The sequence below is a fragment of the Onychomys torridus genome, chromosome 4, assembly GCF_903995425.1.
Source record: "Onychomys torridus chromosome 4, mOncTor1.1, whole genome shotgun sequence".
Classification (NCBI taxonomy): Eukaryota; Metazoa; Chordata; class Mammalia; order Rodentia; family Cricetidae; genus Onychomys; species Onychomys torridus.
The window spans coordinates 47,139,727-47,160,837 of NC_050446.1; the positions used below are offsets into that span (position 1 = coordinate 47,139,727).

Consider the following 21,111-nt stretch of genomic DNA (forward strand, 5'->3'; position numbering starts at 1 on the left):
ACCATCATCATCTCTCCTTGCCCCTGCAGCAGGTACCCCAGTAGTGGAGGGGTGTCTCCAGGGAGGAGAAAAGAGTGTTCTTGAATCTCTAACAGGTGAAGTCTATTGCTCACGTAGTTTGGTGGCCAATTGGACAATCTGAGAAGCAAGCAGCTCCAAGATGCCAGGGTCTTCCTCCTGCAGCTTTAGCCTCAGCAGTGTTCTGCCTCACCTGACCCAGGCTGAAACCTAAAGACTCCCTTCCATGTGAAAGCAACATGAAACAGAACGCTGTGAACAAGCCCATGGGTGCCACAGATGGCCTCAGGCCATGGGTAGAGGAGGGGAAAAAAGACTATACTGTGAGCTAATGAACAGAAAGACAGGAAACACACAGGCTCTGGCCATGTCTGCAGACCCTTCATTCCTGTTCACCTTACACAAAACTTGACTTTAGGAATACCCTGAATCCTGCCATTTATCTCCCTGGGAAACATGGATTTGCCTGGTTTTCCACTCCTAAATGCTTATTTTAAAGAAGAAAGAAATCCATAAGCTCTAAAATGGCAGTCTTAGGTTTGGCTCTACCACTTTCCTGCCTGAGTTTCTGAATAATGAGCTTCAGTGGCTGGGAGGCAGCTCTTGCTGTCCTATAATAGGTCACATTTAAGTCACGCTTGCATGCACAGCCTTGAGGCTGTAATATGTAATTCTGTTGCTATATGCCCCAAACACACTCAGTTACTCACATGTCTCAATATGGCCAGACCCAGAAAGTCCAGGCTCAATGTCCTGGTGGTACCAAGGCCAGTTTCAGGCAGCCAGAGAGTCACAGTCTGTTCCTCTCCAGATGGAGTACCAGAATGAAGGCGTTGATGCTGTCCTTGTACAGTATGAAGACAATCGCCCACTCCTGGACATGTTCCTCCAGAAACCCTTGGGCCTTCTCGCACTTTTGGATGAGGAAAGTCGGTTTCCCCAAGCCACAGACCAGACCTTGGTGGGTAGGTACCTTTGAGGGGAAAGGTATACATGCTAAGAGTAGAACCTGGCACAAGGCATCACGTAGATATGTTTTGAGTTTTACGAAGGAGTTTACCCATCTTACTTTGGACACATGGTGGGTTGTAAAAATATAGATCTTGGGGACGCTGGAGAGATGGCTCGGAGGTTAAGAGCTGTGGACTCTGGCTGTCCATACCGAGAACATGGGTTCGGTTCCCATCACCTGTGTTGGAGAGCTTTCAGCCACCTTTAACTCCACTCACAGAGGTTCCCAACGCCATCTTCTGGCTTCCTTTGGCACCTGCACACATACAGTGCACGTACAGACAAGCAGGAGAAACATATACACAAAAATACAAATAAATTTAAATACAAAATTTAAAGATTGTTTTTAAAGGACTTTCAGTGTCCTGGTGGAATGTGTGGCTTCAATCTGTCACCACTCCTAAGCCCTCCCCACCCTCCTGCTACTGCCAGCACACGTATTGTTTCCTTGTGCTTTCGTCTATCATCTTCTGCCTTCCTCGCCCTGAGATCTCATACTCAGTACTTTCCGCTCTCCCTTTTACACTCTACCTTAGCCCAAAGGCTGAGAAGTGATCCTTCACACCCTCTTTGCAAACTTATGAGTTCACCAGGGCTCCTATCTACCTCCAGTCCCAAGTAGCACAGGAGCCCTGTGGCCCCAGACTCACAATGCCCTCTCTTCTGTAGACATTCTTGCTGGTCTAGTCTCTAATACCACCTTTTCTTAGCTTACTAGTATCTTCTGGATAGAGATATGCACCTCCTCCTGGCATCTATCTGTCTTCCTGTCATATCTATCTATCTATCTATCTATCTATCTATCTACCTACTTACCTATTTATCTACCTATGATATACCTATATCTATTTACCTATCATCTATCATCTGTCTATCACCTATCATCTATCTAATCTATCTATCTATCTATCTATCTATCTATCTATCTATCTATCCATCTATCTGTCATATATATAATCTGTCTATCTATCTATCTATCTATCCATCTATCTATCTATCTATCTATCCATCTATCTATCAATCACATATCTATCATCTATCATCTATCTATATCTGTCTATCTATCTGTCTCTGTCTGTCTGTCTATCCATCCATCCATCCATCCATCCATCCATCCATCCATCCATCCAGCTATCCACCTTGTGTATAGGAGGCTTGTAGGAGTTGGTCCTCTCCATCTATCTTGTGCTTGAACTTGGGTCATCAGGTTTGTTAGCAAGAACCTTTACTGGCTGAACCATCTTGCCAGTCCATATTATCCAAGTTGCCTATCTCCCCCACATCCTGCCCTATCCCCATCTTTCATGATATTTTTGTAGTCTTCAGATTAAATGAGCTTTGTTCATTACCTATCTATCTATCTATCTATCTATCTATCTATCTATCTATCTATTTATCTATCCATCCATCCATCCAGCTATCCACCTTGTGTATAGGACAGCTTGTAGGAGTTGGTCCTCTCCGTCTAACTTGTGCTTGAACTTGGGTCATCAGGTTTGTTAGCAAGAACCTTTACTGGCTGAACCATCTTGCCAGTCCATATTATCCAAGTTGCCTATCTCCCCCACATCCTGCCCCATCTCCATCCTTCATGATATTTTTGCAGAGTCTTCAGATTAAATTAACTTTGTTCTTCACCTATGTTGTGATGTTAGAAGGCCCTGGGGCCCCAGTTCCTTAACCGCCTTTAGTGCCTATCACAGCTCCTCCTCACACTGAGCTCTCAGTCCTGTCCACAATAGTATAAAGGATGTTTGGGGAGGAGAGTAGAAAGTTTCAAGATCTTTCCTCAAATGGAAATTGATGGATGGGAGACTTGCTCAAAGTGTTGAAGCTGTCGGCACCAATGGCTTTCTCTTAACTTGCCCAAATGAAGTTAACTTAGGTTATCTGCCCTCCTAGCCTATCTGTATGGTTCCAAAGCTTCTTGGCAGGGTCTGAGATTGTCTTGGGTGTCCATACTTGGAATTTCTTAGGGATAGGAAGGGAATGTGGCATCTTAACAGCTAAAGGAAGGCAAGATGGGACATGCTCATCTGACTAGGGCTGCTTGGAGATGTTCTGCAAGCCCTTATTCTGTGTCTCTGGCTGGAGGAGCAGATTTGTTTGAAAGAGCAAACAATTTGTGCTGTGATGCTCCAACGTTTAAATCCATATGTCAAATTTTTAAATATTTTATTTAGTATGCATATGATGTGTTTGGATCAAATCTGTCCCTTATTCCCTCCTCTGCCATTCTCCCCTCATTCCCCTCCACCACTGATTTCCCTTTTCAACTTCATGTATTCGAGCAACACCTTCCTCTCTAATGCCCCTGAGTCCACTTAGGTCTATATATGCATGACTGTGGGGCCATCTCTTGGAGCATGGGTGACCTCTCAGGGCCTGCATCCCCAAAGAAACTGGCTCTCCCTCCCTCTAGCAGCCCCTAATTGCCAATAGGTCCTCATCTAGATGTGGAACTTCACGGGTCCCTCCCCCACACTGAGATTTGGGGTGGGTTTAGTCTCGTGCAGGCCTTGTGAGCTGCGCCATGGACATAGCCACAGACTGCACGTTGGAGCTGCTGGGAGCTCATGGGTGTGACTCTTCGGTTGTGTACAGCAAATACTGTTTTCACTACAGCTGTCTGCTCCCTCTGGCTCTTCCCACCCCTTCTGTGATAACCCCTGAGCCTCGTGTGTATGTGTGTGTGTGTGTGTGTGTGTGTGTGTGTGTGTGTGTGTGTGAGAGAGAGAGAGAGAGAGAGAGAGAGAGAGAGAGAGAGAGAGAGAGAGAGGTCCCATTTAGAGATGTACACTCCAGTCTCTTCTCTGCACACAGATAAATTTGAAGATAATCTACGGTGCAAGTTCTTCTGGAGACCCAAAGGCATGGAGCTCTGTTTTGGCATTCAACACTATGCTGGACCGGTGAGAGGGCCAGGAGTTATGGGACCCAAGAATGACAAGAGACTTATGTGTTGGTTCTGCTCTTTTGGGGGGCCCGCCACCCAGCTCCCAAATAAATCACAGAGTTAAACAAATGCAACATAAACAAAAGTAACACACCTTAAAATAATATTCCCCAGTACTTGTGGTGCTCACTAGACTGCTTGCAGACTTCACTCTCCTTTGATTTGAATCACAATTCCCAAGTGTCCTCAATGGTAGGTACAGTTCATAGATGGGGTGGCCCATAGAGTACCACCTGCTTCCTGCCTGAAGGCTGGCCCAGAACTGACAGCTCTCTCTCTGGACAGGAACCATACTGCAGCCTTTGCAGGGTTTCCTGGTAAATGTTCACATTCTGAAGTCATTTGGAGTATAGGTGACAAAGGACAGTTGACAACACAGTGGGGCTGTTTTTAGCACTTTCAACATGTCTCTGGGCCACTAGGTGTGTCCAGTGAAGGGCACAATCTCACTCATCCAGGTGTGGCTTTACCACGTGGCCTGGAACTCCCATTTCTCACGTATCATGCTCCTGTCTCAAGTCCCCGAAGCTGATTGGTGACTGATTGAGGAAATTGTCCAGTCCCATAGCCTACCACACACTGCTGTGTTTCCCTCAGACAAACAAATTGAATTGTGACCAGTGCTTATGAGGTTTATGGAGGCCCAGGATCCAGAAAATGGATGGGGTTCCTTGAAAGGTACTTGGGATTATTCTATTGATGTGTGATGTGTCCAAATTATTGTCCATATTTATATCCTCAATTGAAAGTTAACTTGCAGCTGGGCGGTGGTGGTGCACACCTTTAATTTCAGCACTTGGGAGGCAGAGCCAGGGGGATCTCTGTGAGTTCAAGGCCAGCCTGGTCTCCAAAGCAAGTTCCAGGAAAGGCGCAAAGCTACATAGAGAAACCCTGTCTCTGGGGGAGGGGGGGAGTTAACTTGCCTTCCTCACCCCCTAGGTCTCACTGGCTTGCCTCCTTCCTGTTACCTCTTTCCAGCTTTTCCTCCTCTATACATTTTTTTCTACCTGTACCTCTCTCTTTTTTCTCCTTTCTAGGATCCTTTTCTCTCTGCTTTGTGGGTTCTTTGCTGAATTTATTTACCACTTATCTTTACTATTGCTATGAAGAGACACCATGACCAAGGCAACTTTTAAAAGAAATCATTTAATTGGGGGCTTTTTTTTTACAGTTTTAGAGGGTGTGTCCATGATCTTTATAGCAGGAAGTAGAGTGGCAGAGAGACAGAGACACAGAGACACAGAGACAGACACTGAGCCTGGCATGGGCTTTTGAAACCTCAGAGCCCCCCCCCCCCCCAGGGACATACCTGTGCCAACAAGGTCACACCTGCTAATCCTTCCTAAACAGTCCACCAAACTGGGAACCAAACTTGCAAGTATATGAGCCTATGTGGGGCATCTTCATTTAAACTACCACACCACTCCAGGGATTTGGAGAATATCCCTTAAAAGACCTCTAAGTTGGAGTCCCTCGTTGCTGAGAACCAAGAACCACTTAGACTCTTAGAGCGATCACTCAGACTCCATGAGCACTTTGAGAGGCAGTGAGGGTGGGGCGATCATGCACTAAGAGCCCACCCGTATGATAACCACCCAACACTTACCTCATTCAGCCCCTGGCCAAGCTCTTGCTTACCTGTCAGTAGGATGAGGATGGATGTTTCACATGTGATGATAACTTAGTATATTTTAACAGGTTTTTCTGATGTACTGTATCTTCAGTAGGACCCTCTTCTTCAAAGATAACTGAGATAAATTGACCTGTCAAAAGTACAACTTCTCCCTTTCCTCTGGTGCTCCATAGTCAAAGGGCTAAGTATAATAGGATGTTTATATCCAGTGCTGGGCGATGACTACCCAGACGACCTGCCACAATCTGTTACCTTAGTTAACGTGTACACTCTGCTGTTTGTTTCCAGGTATTATATGATGCTTCTGGGGTTCTTGAGAAAAACAGAGACACTCTCCCTGCTGATGTGATTGTAGTCCTGAGGACGTCAGAGAACAAACTTCTTCAGCAACTGTTCTCAATCCCCTTGACCAAAACAGGTACCTGAAAAACCCCAATAGTCTCAGTCCAGACAACTATGCGAGCCAATGTGGTGTCTTCCGTCAGTGCCTAAATAATGTCTGCACCACCAACATCAAATCCCCCTCCCTTTTTTCCCCAAAGATTTACTTTATTTTATTTTGTGTGTCTGAGTGTTTTGCCTACCTGTATGCTTATGCACCACGTGTACACCTGGTGCCCACAGAGGTCATAAGAGGGTATCAGATCCCCTAGAACTGGAGTCAAGGATGGTTGTGAGCTGCCATGTGGGTGCTGGGAACCAGACCCAGGTCCTCTGCAAGAGCAACAAGTGCTCTTAACCACTGAGGCATCTCTCCAGCCCCACTCTGAACTTCTTTAACCGGGGTCAGGGTTCAATCTGAGTTCAAGAAAAGAGCATGACTATTTCTTTTGTAAATTAACTCCTGAGAAGAATTGTACACACACACACACACACACACACACACACACACACACACACACACACACTTTCTACATCATCTTTTAAACTCGTTTTCTCTGCCTCCTCTTAACTCCTCTCTTTATAAAACCGTACATTGTCATTAATTCATGCTAAACATCCACGGTAGACTGGGTTTACCTAGAATTACTGAGACAGATCTCTCTACTCATGTAAGATTCCAAGTAAAGGGGTGTGGTATACCAAAGGTCTTCTGATCACGAGCCCCTCAGAGTTTACCTGGTCCAGTTCACACCCAGGTATCAACCCCCTCATTTTCCTAAGCAACCTGGAGCATTCATGGCTTCACTGACTGACAGTCAGTTTAGGCTGTTGTTCTGTGGGTCCTCATGCCAGGAAGCAGGATGCTAGGGCCCCAAATGGGAGTTCCCAGCTCTTTTTCCATCTTGCCCAATGGAGTCTCACTGGCCCAAGCTCCTTTGATTAACCTGGGATCCAGCTGTCTGCCTGGCTGCCATCTCAGGTCTCCTCTCCCAGCTCCACTCACAAGGGCTTTGTATTCTTGAGCCTGTCTAGACACAGGTGTGGGCGTTCTTTTACAAATGAGTGGGAGAACTTTTTAAATCAGTCCTTCCCTCTTTCCTCCTAAAATCATTGGCAACCGTCTCTCTCACCTGGGACCTTTGCAAAGCAGAATGAATTATCTGATTTATAGCTGAAGGCCTAATGTGCAGAGTAATGAAAATCCTGTCTAGGGAGAGCAAACAGCTGCCCTACAACCTGTTCTTCATCTTGACTTGATGACGTATCTTAATGTCCATCAAACATGCTTCTTTGGTACCCAGCAAGTCTCTGCCAGCTTCCTCTATAGATGCTTCTTGGCTACAGCCGGGGTTGATTCATATGGACCCTGGGATCCTGAGGGCAAGTGTGGACAGGGCTGCCTGGTGTTTCCTCCACTGGAGACTCCTCTGTAGCTGGTGTCTGAGCAGATGATGCCCTTAGTAACAGGGTGACTAGTCTGTGAAACGAGATCTATCTGGAGGAGTCTTCAGCTGGCAAATGTACTCTCCCCAAAACAAGAATAATGACTTGTCAAATCTGTTCGGAACGTTGCAAATTTTCTCTTTGAACCCGAGGCTGAAGAAAAACAAGTAAATTTTTCTAAGGACTAGGTGGCTCTCTGTAGAAGGCAAGACTCTGCAGGGTGCCTTCTGCTGTGAGTCACCCACAGGCAGGAGGAACCCCAACAGAACCTTTCCCAATTTTTGGTTTTTAAATTGTCTTTCAGAGACCTTATAACTCAGTGGTGCTCAACCTTCCTAATGCTGCGACCCTTTAATACAGTTCCTCGTGTTGTGGTGACCCTCCAACCATAAAATTATTTTTGTTGCTACTTCATAAACTATAATTTTGCTACTGTTATGAATCATAATGCAAATATCTGATAAGTGATGTCCAAAAGGGTTGGAACAGGTTTTTTCTTTTGAGCCACCAACCAGCTCCCAAATCATGACATGGAGACTTATTATTAGTTATGAATGCTCGGCCTTAGCTTATGCTTGTTTCTGGCTAGCTTTTTTTTTTTTTTTCTAATCTTAAATTAACCTGTTTCTCTTCATCTACATTTTGCCTCAGGGCTTTTTACCTTTCTTTCTGTATGTCCATCTCTGTGTCTGCTGGCTGGCAGCTGCCTGGCTGGCCCCGGGAGTCCACCTCTCTTTCTCCCTCATCCTCTCCTGCCTAATTCCACATACTATTTATTCTCTCTGCCTTCCAGGCCTGCCTGTCCTTTTCCTGCCTAGCTATTGGTCATCCAGCTTTCTATTAGACCAATCAGGTGCCTTAGGCAGGCAAGGTGAAACAGCAACACATCTTTACATAATGAAACATGTGTAGCATAAACAAATGTAACATACCTTTACACAGTGAAAGTACTATTCCATGGCATAAACAAATGTAACACATTTTTTACCTAGTTAAAGTAATATTCCACAACAGTTATGACCCACAGGTTGAGAACCACTATTATAACTTCTTCTGAATTTTGCCTGCAAATGGAACCCCACATCACCTGGGAGCAACAAAAGCAGGAGGAAAAATATAGAAACTAATGTGATGTCCTGGCAGGCCTCTCTGTGTTTTTGAATTTTGTACTATGCTGCTAACTTCTTTCTAAAACCATAAGGTCATTTTTCTTCATATTTTGAATATTACTAAGAAGTTACACATAAACATCAAAACTAACAGCAAGGGCCTATTTGTTTACTTGCTAGATTTATTCCTGCAAAAATGCATTCAGTTAACAGACACGAACAATCCACTAACAAGGTGCCTATCGAGACAGCAGGGGGCTGCCAGAGAGTTAGTGCAGTTTATTATTAGAGAAACAAGAACTTTCGTGTGCCTTCACCTTCTATTTGAAATTGGGCCCTAGTTTATTACCTTATCATGATAACTGTACTCAGATCTCCATTCGAAAGTGATGATGTGTCCTGCACTGAATGACTAATGTAGATGAAACGGCTCAGAGGTTAAGAGTATTTGCTGCTCTTGCAGAGGAACCAGGTTCCAGTCCCAGCCCCATATGTTGGCTCAGAACCGTCCATAACTCCAATCTCAAGAGATCTGATGTTAATGAAGCTTGTAAAATCTGAAACATCCATCCCTATCTACCATTTGTTTGTCTGTCTGTCTATCTTTGCAGTATAGCTTCTGCAGGGAAATCCTCCTTTTTTCACTGAAATTGTTTTCACTGAATTTGAAAGCATTTGTTTCAGGCACATGGCTGTCTCTTTGGAGGGGGAAGTGGTTATACATTGCTGCCTGAGACAAATAAGGCCCTGGTTATACCAGCAAAATAATATACGTGCTTAAAACCCCACTGTTTAGGTCATTTTAATTTACCCTGCTTCAAAACTTGCATAAACGGCTCAGAGTTTAAGAGCTCTTGCGGCTCTTGCAGAGAGTTTCAGGCTCAGTCTTCATATGGTGGCTCAGAACTGTCTATAATCCAGCTCTCCTGGGGGAGACCTGACGCCCTCTTCTGACCTACACAGGCACCAGGCACACACATAGTGCATATACGTATATGCAGGCAGAGCACTCACCCATATAAAATAAATAAATATTTTTTTATATAGCAACAAACATGCACATGGCTCCCTAAAGTACTGGCCATGCCCTGGTGCCCTGGCTCCCCATCTCAATGGTGGGCACCTGGACACAGAGTCATTACTCTGTGAGTTTATGCTTTGCACACTCCTCCGTGAGCATTCTATTTCACAGTAATATGGGCTTTTGCCAAAAGCTAAGAAAAGCCCCTTAAAATTCAAAGGAAAACTTTAATTTCATTATCAAAGAATTCCTTCCAGCTAAGTTCAGGTTTCCGAAGAGACAGACTGATGCTGTCCTTGGCTTCCAAAGTCAGGCATCAGAGGGCCCCAGGCTGGCTTCCTTGTCCTTCAAGGGAGCCTCTTCCCTGAGTTGCCAAGCAGGTAACACTTCCTTCCTTAGTAGATATAGAAAAGATGCATTGGCTTAATTTCTTGTCAAGGTTGAAAAGATAAATACCTGACTCTGTGCATAACTTAGTAGCTTCCCATGACCAGAATGAATACCAGAGATGATCAATACATAAAGAAAAAAGATGGATTTTTCTTTTCTTACAGTAATAGAGGTTTCAGTGTATGATCAGCTGGGTCTGATGGTTTTGGACGGGGGAAGCAAATCATGGCAGCTATACCTGGTGGAGCAAAACTGCCTTTGTTGTGTGAGAGAGAAAAAAGGCCAAGTTCCCATCAACCCTTTAGGGACACACCTCTAGGGATCAGAAGGCCTCTCACTAGCCCTGTCTTTTAGAGGCTGCATCACCTGCCAGTAGTTCCCAAGGCTAGAGAGCATGCTTAGCACATGCATCTTGGGGAGACATTCCACATCCATGCTTCCACAGTAAACACAGGTGAAATCCAAGAGAGCAACCACATAGCATTTTCCACTGCCTACTTCAACTTTCCTGTTCACATAGACTACTAAAAAGATGACTGAGCATATAGAGTAAAATTGTGAGGCCTAGGGTGGCCAGGAGACAGGGTCACTTCTGTGTTCGCAGCACCAGCCTCATCTGGTGGGAAAGATGCCTATGCAAGGTTCCCATTCAGCACTGGGTAAACAGAGGCAGCCGTAGTCAGCACGGATTCTCTCCCTTTCAGCGTGCTGACATGACCATGCTTTTGTCTGCAGATCAGCCATTTCAGACATGGTATTGTCTCCTTCCTATTTGATTCCTTCCTATTGATGAAGTTCTAAGGTGGTTTGATGGGTAAAAGTTTGGTATGGCAGCAGAAATGCATCCCAACCTTCTCAAGCTGAATGATCCAGGCGGAGGACCATTAAAAGGAAAGATATTCAAACACAGTATCCAGGCATGCTTTCCGGTTTGGAAAATGTCCTGTTGTCTGTTAGTGAAAGGCTTGGGGGAGGGAGGAGAAGAGGTTTAAAAAGGACGTGAAAGACTTATCTCTACATTTCAATCATAAACTCTGACTTCCGAATAGTAGTTTGGAGTTTTAAAGGAGTTAAGAACTTGGGAGAAACTGGAAGGGGGAAAAATGTTAAACGAGAGGGAACATTCTCTAACTTCAAAGACTGGGCTAGCTTCAATGCCCAGAACTGAGTCCTGCCTCCATCACCTGCTGCCTGAGGTCACACACATCTCTCCTTGGATCGGAGTTGTAGTAAAAACCAACACTCTCTTGGTTGCCCTTTGTATGGGGGGGGTGACGATTGGCAGCTCCCCATCTTACACATCTTTAAGGCATGTTCAGACCTTCACTGCTCAGTTCTTCAGGTTAGAGGAGTCCTGCTTCTGTATCTCCCAAATTCACGGCATGAGGCCCTGAAGAGGGCACCCGTGGGCCACCCTCTCTCACAGTTCCCCTCTCTCCTCGCTTGCTCCTCTGCTCTGACAGCTCAGCAGACAGGTCTAGAAGAGGACCTGAAGAAACTGATGGAGTCTCAGGGCTACACACGGCACAGTGCTCGGTTCTTCCTGAAGGGGAGGCCCAGATGGCTTGTCCCATGATGAGGAGGGGCTGCAGCGTGAGCTCCTTTGCAGTTTAAGAGTGAAGTGTACCTCAAGTCAACATATGATCATGAAATCAGCAAAAGTGTAAAGCTCTGGTTCCATGCACGAGTGCTTTCTAGAAGGGATAGAAGAAAGCTCCAGCCAGAGTAGTCAAAAACAAGTAGTATTGTAGTACTAAATTTAAAAAAAAAAAATGTATAAAGCATAACAAAATATAAATTCTGAACAATTCTGACCAGGTGTGTAGGTCAGAAGTGGGACAATATAAGCATTTAATCTATCCAAGTGAAAATAGAGAGGAAAATCCATAGGGAGGAGAAGGTTGTGGGTTAAGAGGAAATGATGTCTTTGACTAAAGGAAGGCTTCTTGGAAGAGGTGTTTGCTGTTGTTGTTGTTTTTTGTTTTGTTTTCCAATAAGAAAATAGAGAAAACTGGGCAGTCTGAGAACGACGAGGCATCCTTCCTTAAGCCAGCGACTGTAGACCTCAAGAGAGAGGGTGCTGAAGTAGAAGACTGAGTAAACAGGACACTGAGTGTAGGGTTTCCAGAGGGATGGTGTGAGGAGGAAGCAGATGGGAAAAAGGATGGCAGACCGTTCAGCAAGGCGCCTCATAATGCTAGTCTGAACTGCTGGGCAGTCACCGTGGTCCCTGGGCAGCACAGCTTCAGGATGAGAGGGGTGGGGAAGGAGAGCCGATGGGAGGCATCATTTCCTTCATATTGTCACACACGCACACAGGCTCTGTCAGTGCAACACACTGCAGTACCCCACTAACTAAGTGGCAGGGCTAGCTAGCTGACCGGCCTCATGTTCTCCTGGGATGTCTGGCTAGAAGGCTGCTTTAGGGATGGTTCATATAAGAGGTGGGTGATCACAGACAGACAGGGCTCTTCTCATAGGTGGGGACTTGTGGCCAAATGACATAAATCTGAGCTGTTTTTTTTATCACTGATGAGTCTGGGCATGTTCCTGACATTATACTATGGAGAAGCTGGAGGGGGCACCTGCCCCAAAGCTGTCCTTCTCATGATCAGACTCACCAGAAAGAGGGCCTTGTGGAAGACAGGGATCAAGTAAGGCAGAGGCTGCTAGTCCTACAACTATCAGGAGATCCTTCCAGTACCAGCCTGGGGTAGGTGACATCCTTGTCAGGACAAGGGGACTGACAGAGTCAGTCACTTAGGAATAACAGAAATAGTAAATGTTATCACAGGGGCCCCATCAGATCCCAATGGACAATCGGGAGTTATGTGGTTAAGTGCTTTGGTCCTACCTAGCGTTGTGTGAGCATGGGGTGTGCCTCCCCGCTAAGACGGAGCTGCGAGAGACTTGAGGCGGTGCTTTCTGTCCCATGTATATGCAGAGCATATAGCCAGTATGCCTTGTGTTACTTGTCAGATCCCATTCGCTAGACTGACTTCTGCTCCCCACGCCACCCTGCCCACCACACCTTCCTTCCGCCCCTGCCTCCCGGGGTTTTTTCTTTAAAAAAAAAAAAAACCCCAGGGGATTCTGGGCTGAGTGACGCATTGGACGCTGGAAATGTGAGTTGCCAGAGACAAGAGAAGGATGGCGCCTCCTCCCAGCTGCTGGAGAGGAGCTGGCACGCTGAGGCTCTGTGGAGTCACAGAGCCATTTGTGAACGGCATTTCCTGGTCGTCCCAAGAGTGCTCGAAGCACATCAGAAATGAGAATGGTCTGTGATTTACCGTGCTGGCTGCCAGCATGCCAGAGCCTGTGATTTCTTTTAATAAGCTGTGAACTTCAGAAGGAACTCCACTCAGAACTCTATATTCCCAGTCTAGAGACGAGTGTGAGGCCTTCTAGCATTCACAGAGGAGGGCAGATGTGACTACAGTCACTGGCATCTGAAAGTGATTTTGGAACCTCCTAGGGAGGAGAGCAGCATGGGGTCTTCCATGGAGGTCCCCCCCTCCCCCGAAGCACAGAGCAATAGAGCAGCGTCTCCTGGCCCCACCACCTGGGCTCCTTGTGGCTGGGGTGGACATGAGCTCACACCCCAGATCACTGCTCCGGGTCTGGGGCTTCAGAGGCCTGTGAGTTCCCTAGGGACTCCAGCTTCTATGTGCTGGAGGGGGAAACAGAGTCCGTAGCAGCAGGAGAAACCCCATACTCTCCTGGCCCTTTCCTCACTGGATAACGGCTTTCAGTTCTTGTCCCTTGGGAACTGGTCGTTATTAGACTCCACAAGGCCAAGTGTGTGGTGTGGTAGGGTGAAGAAATAACCCTTGAAGTTCTCCATGCGCCTCCACCTCCATGCCTTTCGGCCTTGGTGTCTCTTCTCCAAGTTAAATACAGCAGTTTCAATGTTTCTTTCCTCTTTACGTTCTCTATGGGGTTTCTCCCACCCTATCAGCTAGGTTCAGAAAGCAGCAAACTAGCTGGGGACCCCCCGGAGCCAGTATCTGGCTGAGGCTTCCACATGTACTGAGGGAGCTTTGCCCCAAGAAAGGCTTCCAGACAGAAGGGACTCCTACCAATTTCTAGCCCAAGTGCCAACTTGAGTCCCAGTGGTTTGAAATCTCTATTGGCAGTGATGGCGCATGCCTTTAATCCCAGCACTCGGGAGGCAGAGCCAGGCAGATCTCTGTGAGTTCGAGGCCAGCCCAGTCTACAGAGGGAGATCCAGGACAGGCACCAAAACTACACAGAGAAACCCTGCCTCAAAAAACCCCCCCAAAATTAAATAAATAAATAAATAATAAAATTTAAAAAGTGTCTGTGGCTTTCCCTACAGCAGAATGAGATATGTTAAAAAAGTAAAAGGAAATAGGTAAAATTAATTTCAATAGTGCATCTAAGTCATAGATAAAAAAATATTATTTAACACATAATCAACATAAATTGAGATCTTTTGCCTGTGGTACTGTCTTCAAACTCTTGTGCGTGCTGACATTTAGGGTACATCTCAGTTTGGACCAGCCACATTTCACATGCCCAGTGGCTGCTGTGTGACTGGTGTGGCTGTGGGGAATCATTGTCCTGGGGTAGAAGCACCTCATGCTTGCTCTCAGAGAGAAATGCAGACACATCAAGATCACGGTGGTTCTCGAAAAGAAAACGCCAGGGGATGGGACAGAACGGCGCTGTTGAGGCTTTTCTTTTTATATTTATTTATTATTTAATTATTACTTTTTCATCATGCCCGTGTGTATGTCAAGAGTACACCGTGTGTGTTCAGGTGCCTCTGGAGGCCAGCAAGAAGCCAGCAAGAAGCTGGTGGTTGTGAGCTGCCCATTGTGGGCGCTGGAAACTAAACTCTAAAAGATTAGCAAGTGCTGTAAGCCACTGACTTACCCATTTCAGACCTGTTTCATTTGTGTGTGTGATAGATATATCATTCCCCCATGTGAGAGAGAAATTACTGTTCAGGTTTAACAGAGTTCAAAGTCTTAACAATTCTGTGGCTCTTGTCATACAGACACGTCTAGTATCTTCAGTATGAAACAGGGCTTTTCAAAGCTTCATGAAATGAAGGGATGTGAGATGGGAAGGGATTCAAGATGAATAGAAGGGTGTGTGTGTGTGTATGTGTGTGTGTGTGTGTCCGTGTCCTGTGTGTGTACTGGCATGGATGCATGAGTGTATCCATATATGTGGAAGCCAGAGGTCAACATTGAGTATTTTTCCCAATCTCAATCTCTTCTCCACATTTTTTGTTTGTTTGTTTTCAAGACACAGTTTCTCGGTGTAGCCGTGGCTGTCCTGGAACTTGCTCTGTAGACCAGGCTGGCATCAAACTCATAGAAATCCACCTGCCTCTGCTCCTGAGTGCTGGGTTTAAAGGTGTGCTACCATGCCTGACTTCCACCTTATTTTTTGAGACAGTGCATCTCACTGCACGTGAGGCTTGCCACCAATCCGGCCAGAGTGGCTGTTTAGGAAGCTGCAGAGATCCTTCTGTCTCACCAGCTCTCCAGGGTTGGAACGACAGGCATACACTGGCTCACTGGCTTTTGATGTGGGTGCTCTTTAGTGACTGACCCATCTCCCCAGCTCCAAGGGAGAGATTTTTATGACCAAAAAATGAGGAGAATATTGATTATGAAAGTCCAAAAGCCTCTTTACTACAGAAACATCTCAATGAATCTTATGTAGATCCACAACCCAGGCAGCTATAAGATATCTTGGTGTGAAAAGGGTAGAAACTTCATAGGCCCCACTGGGACATTGCAGACCTCAGGCCTTTCTCCTCTGTCTTCCTCATCCAAGACTCTCTTCCTTCTGGGAGTAGAAATCCATCTTCCAAAGTTCCTCTGGCACTCGAGTTCTAGAGGGCTTCCTGATGCTGCTCAGTCCTCAGAGAAAAGAATAAAACCTAAAGCAAACATCAATAAGGACTGTGATGCGCGAACAGTGATGTCCGTTGTGAGTCAGTTTCAATGCCATCCCGCTTCCATGTGACTGCATCACTCTGAACTCTGGGAGGAAAGCACCTTTCGTGTTTAAGTGACAGCTCAATTTAGGGCCATTTTGTCTTATTTCTTTAATGATTCTGTCAAGTATAGCATATATAGCCGCTTTGATTTTTGTTGTTGTTTGTTTGTTTGTTTTGCTTTTGAGACAGGGTTTCTCTGTGTAGCCTTGGCTGTCCTGGAACTCACTCTGTACACCATGCTGGTCTCGAACTCACCTAGAGATCCAACTGTCTCTGCCTCCCAAGTGCTGGGATTAAAGGCATGCACCACCACTGCCCTATTGCAGCTTTGATTTTTAAAATAGTCAGAAATATAAGAAAAAATTCTGTCTTTCTCTGGCAGTATTCTCATTCATAGAAAAGAAAAATGTTCTCGTTTAAGAGGCAGCGGCAGGCAGATTTCTCTGAGTTCAAGGCCAGGCTGGTATGAGCGAGATCCAGTACAGCCAAGGCTACACAGAGAAACCCTGTCTCAAAAAAACAAAAACAAAACAAAACAGACAATGAAAGTTCTTCTCTTTTATTTTGCTATTTCATATTTCAATAGCTCACACCAGAAAAAGGTCAGCCCTTAGAGTTTATTAGTAATTCAACTATAAAATCTGTTTATACTCTAGCATTCAGGTCACTCTCCCCCCACCTTCATAAAAGCTAACCTTGGGCTCCTTAAAGAAAGTAAACTAGAGGGCCAAGCAGTGGTGGTGCACGTCTTTAATCCCAGCACTCAGGAGGCAGAGCCAGGCGGATCTCTGTGAGTTTGAGGCCAGCCTGGTCTACAGAGGGAGATCCAGGACAGGCACCACAACTACACAGAGAAACCCCCGCCCCCAAAAAGAAAGAAAGTAAACTAGAAACAAAGCTATTATAATTTGAATCTCTCTACTTAGATGGGGATCAAAATTTCACACTCCATCCCACCCCTCAGGAATTCAGGTCATGTTAATAGAAACTATTCTTTCTCTTCAGAACCCAGGACCATCTTCTAACAGTCTGGCCCATATGCTGGATACATATAAAGTTAATCTGTTTGCTTTGGTGCCAGTGTGTGCAGAATGAGGCTGTAAACCCCAGCTGTTCCAAGTAACAATTATGAACTTTACTGGCTTGCACATGTGAGGCGTCAGTAAATGAAATTAAATGTTGCCTAACTGAACTTGAGGGTAGGAGGTTGGGAAGGAGGGACCGCTGAGATTTTATTAAGATTCAATATTAGGAGAGTGGGCTCCATTCTTTGCACTCCACAGGGGTAGCTCAAATGACAAAGAAACCAGAAGAACTGTCTTCCAGTTGATGAGGTTTGGCTTAACTATCACAACTGGTTTCTGGGTAATCATTGGGATATGTTTGGCTGATCTGATTTAGTCTGTAAGCACCCCTACCTGCAATTCAGATCATCTAGGGCAGTGCTTTCTAATGCTGCATCCCTTTAATACAATCCCTTATGTTGTGGTGACCCCCTAACCGTCTTGTTAAATAAGACACAGAGCCAGTTGCAGAGTTAAAAACCAAGAGGTCAGAGCAATAGCTGAGAGCCTTACCCTTCACTGCTTCTGCTGTCTTTCCTCTCCGCAAGAGACCTACTTCTGTGTGTCCTGTCTTTTTTATAGACTTTCTGTTCTGCTTTCTCATTGGTTGTAAACACAGCCACATGACCTCCTCGTCACTGCCTGTCTGTACAGACCTCCAGGTCTTCTAAGGTTGGTATTGAGATTAAAGGTGTGTGTCGGCCATGCTGGCTGTGTCCTTGAACACACAGAGATCTACCTAGCTCTGCCTCCCAAGTGCTGGGATTAAAGGCGTGCACCACCACCACCCAGCTTCTGCTCTGGCTTGCTCTGACCCCAAGGCAACTTTATTAACATACAAATAAAATCACATTTCAATACAAATAAAATATCACTATACCCAACCATAGAATTATTTCATTGCTACTTCATAACTGTAATTTTGCTACTGTTATGAACTGTAATGTAAATATCTGATATGCAGGATGTCTTAGTTAGGGTTTCTATTACTGTGAAGAGATACCATGACCACAGCAACTCTTATAAAAGAAAACATTTAATTAGAGTGGCTTGCTTACAGTTTCAGAGGTTCAGTCCATTATCATCATGGTGGGACATGGAGGCATGCAGGCAGACATGGTGCTGGAGTTGTAGCTGAGACTCCTATATCTTGCAAGCAACAGGAAGTGGTCAATCTCACTGGGTGTAGCTTGAGCATATATGAGACCTCAAAACCCACCTCCACAGTAACATACTTCTTCCAACAAGACCACACCTACTCCAACAAGGCCACACCTCCTAATAGTGCCACTCATTTGGGGGGCATTTTCTTTCAAACCATCACACAGGATATCTGATATGGAACCTCTGTGGGGGTTGTGACCCACAAATTGAGAATCACTGATCCAGAAGGAACTGGTGCAGTCAGTTCCATCAGGCATCCAGTGGTTTGCCTATAATATCAAAATGCCTTAAGCAACCACAGCTGAATTCAGACAGGTGAGGAACTGCCTGGTAGTTGCTGCTCAGAGCTCTGACCTTGAGCAAAAAGCTTCAGCACCCTTTGCCTCAGTTTCCCTCCTTTGTGGACTGATGAAGTTGCTTGTGGTGGTGTTGTGCTAAGTAACTAATTTTAGACACTTTGTGTAGTATCTGCCACATTGTAAATACTCAATAAATATTAATAGTTATGTGGAGAAAAACAATCCAGTTTCCACAATTATTTATTTCCTTATTCTCCAGAAATTTTAAAGTGAGTAATAGGTAATATTATACAGTACTATAAATCCTCTCTCTGTGTTGTTGATAGTTCATGATTTCTAGCTTCTGAAAAATCATACCTTCAGAAGATAAACAGGGAAAGAATAAAGTAAGCTCTCAAACCTTAAATCCTTAATTCATTTACTTCCTATTCCCTAATTAATTGTCCATCCCAACATTAATGAGGCTCTAGGCAATGGAAAAAAATGGGTATTCCATAAAATTTAACTTAACTGGAATCCTTAATTGATAGCATTTCAATAAATCTCAAAATGTAGGATGGTGAGACAGTCAATGAACTGATGACTTAGCCACAACATTTAGCATCAACTAGAACTTGACCACCCAGAATCCCTGAGGTCTCAAGTGGCTTCCACCAGCCTCCCTGTACTGCTCACACCTGCACCCTCCACTGCAACCTCAACTCTGTTAACTATAAACTGAACAGGCTCAACAGACATCAGTCCAGCTCGCTAGATGATGAAATCCAGGTACTAAAGCATGTAAGTGACCCAAGCCTTCTTCACAAGTGGCAGAGCTCAGACAAACCACAGGCAGTTTGACCTTGGTTCTCACCCCCAGCCCCCACCCTGAGACAGGGTTTCTCTGTGTAAAAATAGCCTCGGCTATCCTGAAACTGTTTTATGGACCAGGCTGGCCTTGAACTCACAGAGATCCACCTGCCTCTGGATCTCACATTTTTAACCACTGTTCTTGTGCAATGCAAGCATCGCATAGCACAAGCAAAGAATCTGAAATACAAAAAGAGCATGGCAGGGCCAGAGACCAGTAAAGAGCTCAAGACACATGGAGGGAAGTGAAATGCTCTGTGGGCTCTGAGGACTCTGAGTGCCATATCAATAAAATTCAGTGCCGCACAACTCATTCACAAATCCTTATTGTTTGCTGTGAGACTGGCATGTGGGTGACTAAGCTCTGGGTGTAGAGGGAAAACAGATTGAACTTTAGTGCTTGCCCCAGGAGCTTAGATGCAAAGTCAAAGGTTCCATGTTAATTAGCTACCTGGGTAGTTTTCAGTGTGGCATCATTATTTTCAATGTTTTTTTTAATTTTATTTTTAAATTGATATTTGGCCTGAATGTCTCTGTGAGGTGTCAGGACCACTGGAACTTGAGTTACCGACAGTTGTGAGCTGCCATGTAGGTCCTGGGAATTGAACCAGGGTCCTCTGGAAGAGCAGCCAGTGCTCCCAGCTGCCGAGCCACCTCTCCAGCTCTCAGTGTGACATCATTAAGGGACATCTTTTTGGCTTTGGTGGTAGGACATCAAGAAATATTTAAACTAGAAATATTTGTCATTCATAATTATTACTGTTCACAATGCTACACTAACTGCAAAGTGGTTCATAGCTAATTGTTTATCTTCTCCAGACAATGGGAAGACTGCATAATGAATCTGTGATACGGAAGTTTGCCCAGAGTCAGTAGTAGATACACTTGGTATCTAGGAAGTGAGGGTAAAAGAGATGGGATATGTTGTTCTGATGCATCGTGATGTCTTCAGTGAACTAATTTTCCTTTAGTGTCTGCCATGAGGGGGCAGTTTATAAGTCTTTTTATTTTTTAAAAAGATTTGTTCATCTTTATATTATGTCATTAGTGTTTCACATATGTCTATGTCAGTGTGAGGGTGCCAGATCCCTTGGAAGTAAAGTTACAGACAGTTGTGAGCTGCCATGTGGGTACTGGGAATTGAACCCTGGTCCTCTGGAAGAGCAGCCAGTGCTCTTACCTGCTGAGGCATCTCTCCAGCCCCAGTTTACAAGAGTTATACCAGATAGTGAAAAAATTATTTTCAAATTAATGAAGAGGAACAGAAAGAAAGACTTAGTGGTTGTTTTCAAAGTGCTCATGATAGCTAAAAGGAATGGAATCGTTTCTGCATTCTTACATAGTAATATTAAAACAAGGTAGCATATCTACCTTGAACTGAAAGGACTCCATCACAAGCACGCTGACTCTCTTTAGCCTCTGGGGTAAGCATTAATTACAGTGCTTGTCAGGTAGGGAACCTCTGCTGGTTTTGGTCTATGCAGCTGCTGCTTCAGCTTCCTCCTCTTCCTTCTCCTCCTCTTCTCCCTCCTCCTCCTCTTCTTCCTCCTCCATCTTAAGTCAGTAATTAATTGCATCCCGTTTATAGAAGTGAGACTAACTTGAACATTATTAAATGACAGGTCTCCTGTTTCTGTCTGGCTCATCAGTGAACACTTTGGTTTGGCTTCCTTCAAGCACAAGGTCTAGAATTATTAACTATGCAAACATCTCTTTAAAATGGGGGGCAATTAAAAGTCAATACAGGGGCTGAAGAGATGGCTCAGTGGTTAAGAGCCCTTGTTGAGGTT

The 21,111-nt window shown here is 45.0% G+C and overlaps 1 protein-coding gene across 1 annotated transcript in view; it reads left to right on the forward strand.

Moving 5' to 3' along the window:
- Positions 1 to 21,111, forward strand: part of Myo3b (myosin IIIB) — a 336,688-nt gene that overhangs the window by 161,434 nt on the left and 154,143 nt on the right. The window contains exons 19-21 of the mRNA XM_036185605.1: positions 830 to 983; positions 3,853 to 3,941; positions 5,907 to 6,036. Of these exons, the coding sequence (XP_036041498.1) occupies positions 830 to 983; positions 3,853 to 3,941; positions 5,907 to 6,036 (373 nt within the window). The remainder of the gene's footprint in view (positions 1 to 829; positions 984 to 3,852; positions 3,942 to 5,906; positions 6,037 to 21,111) is intronic.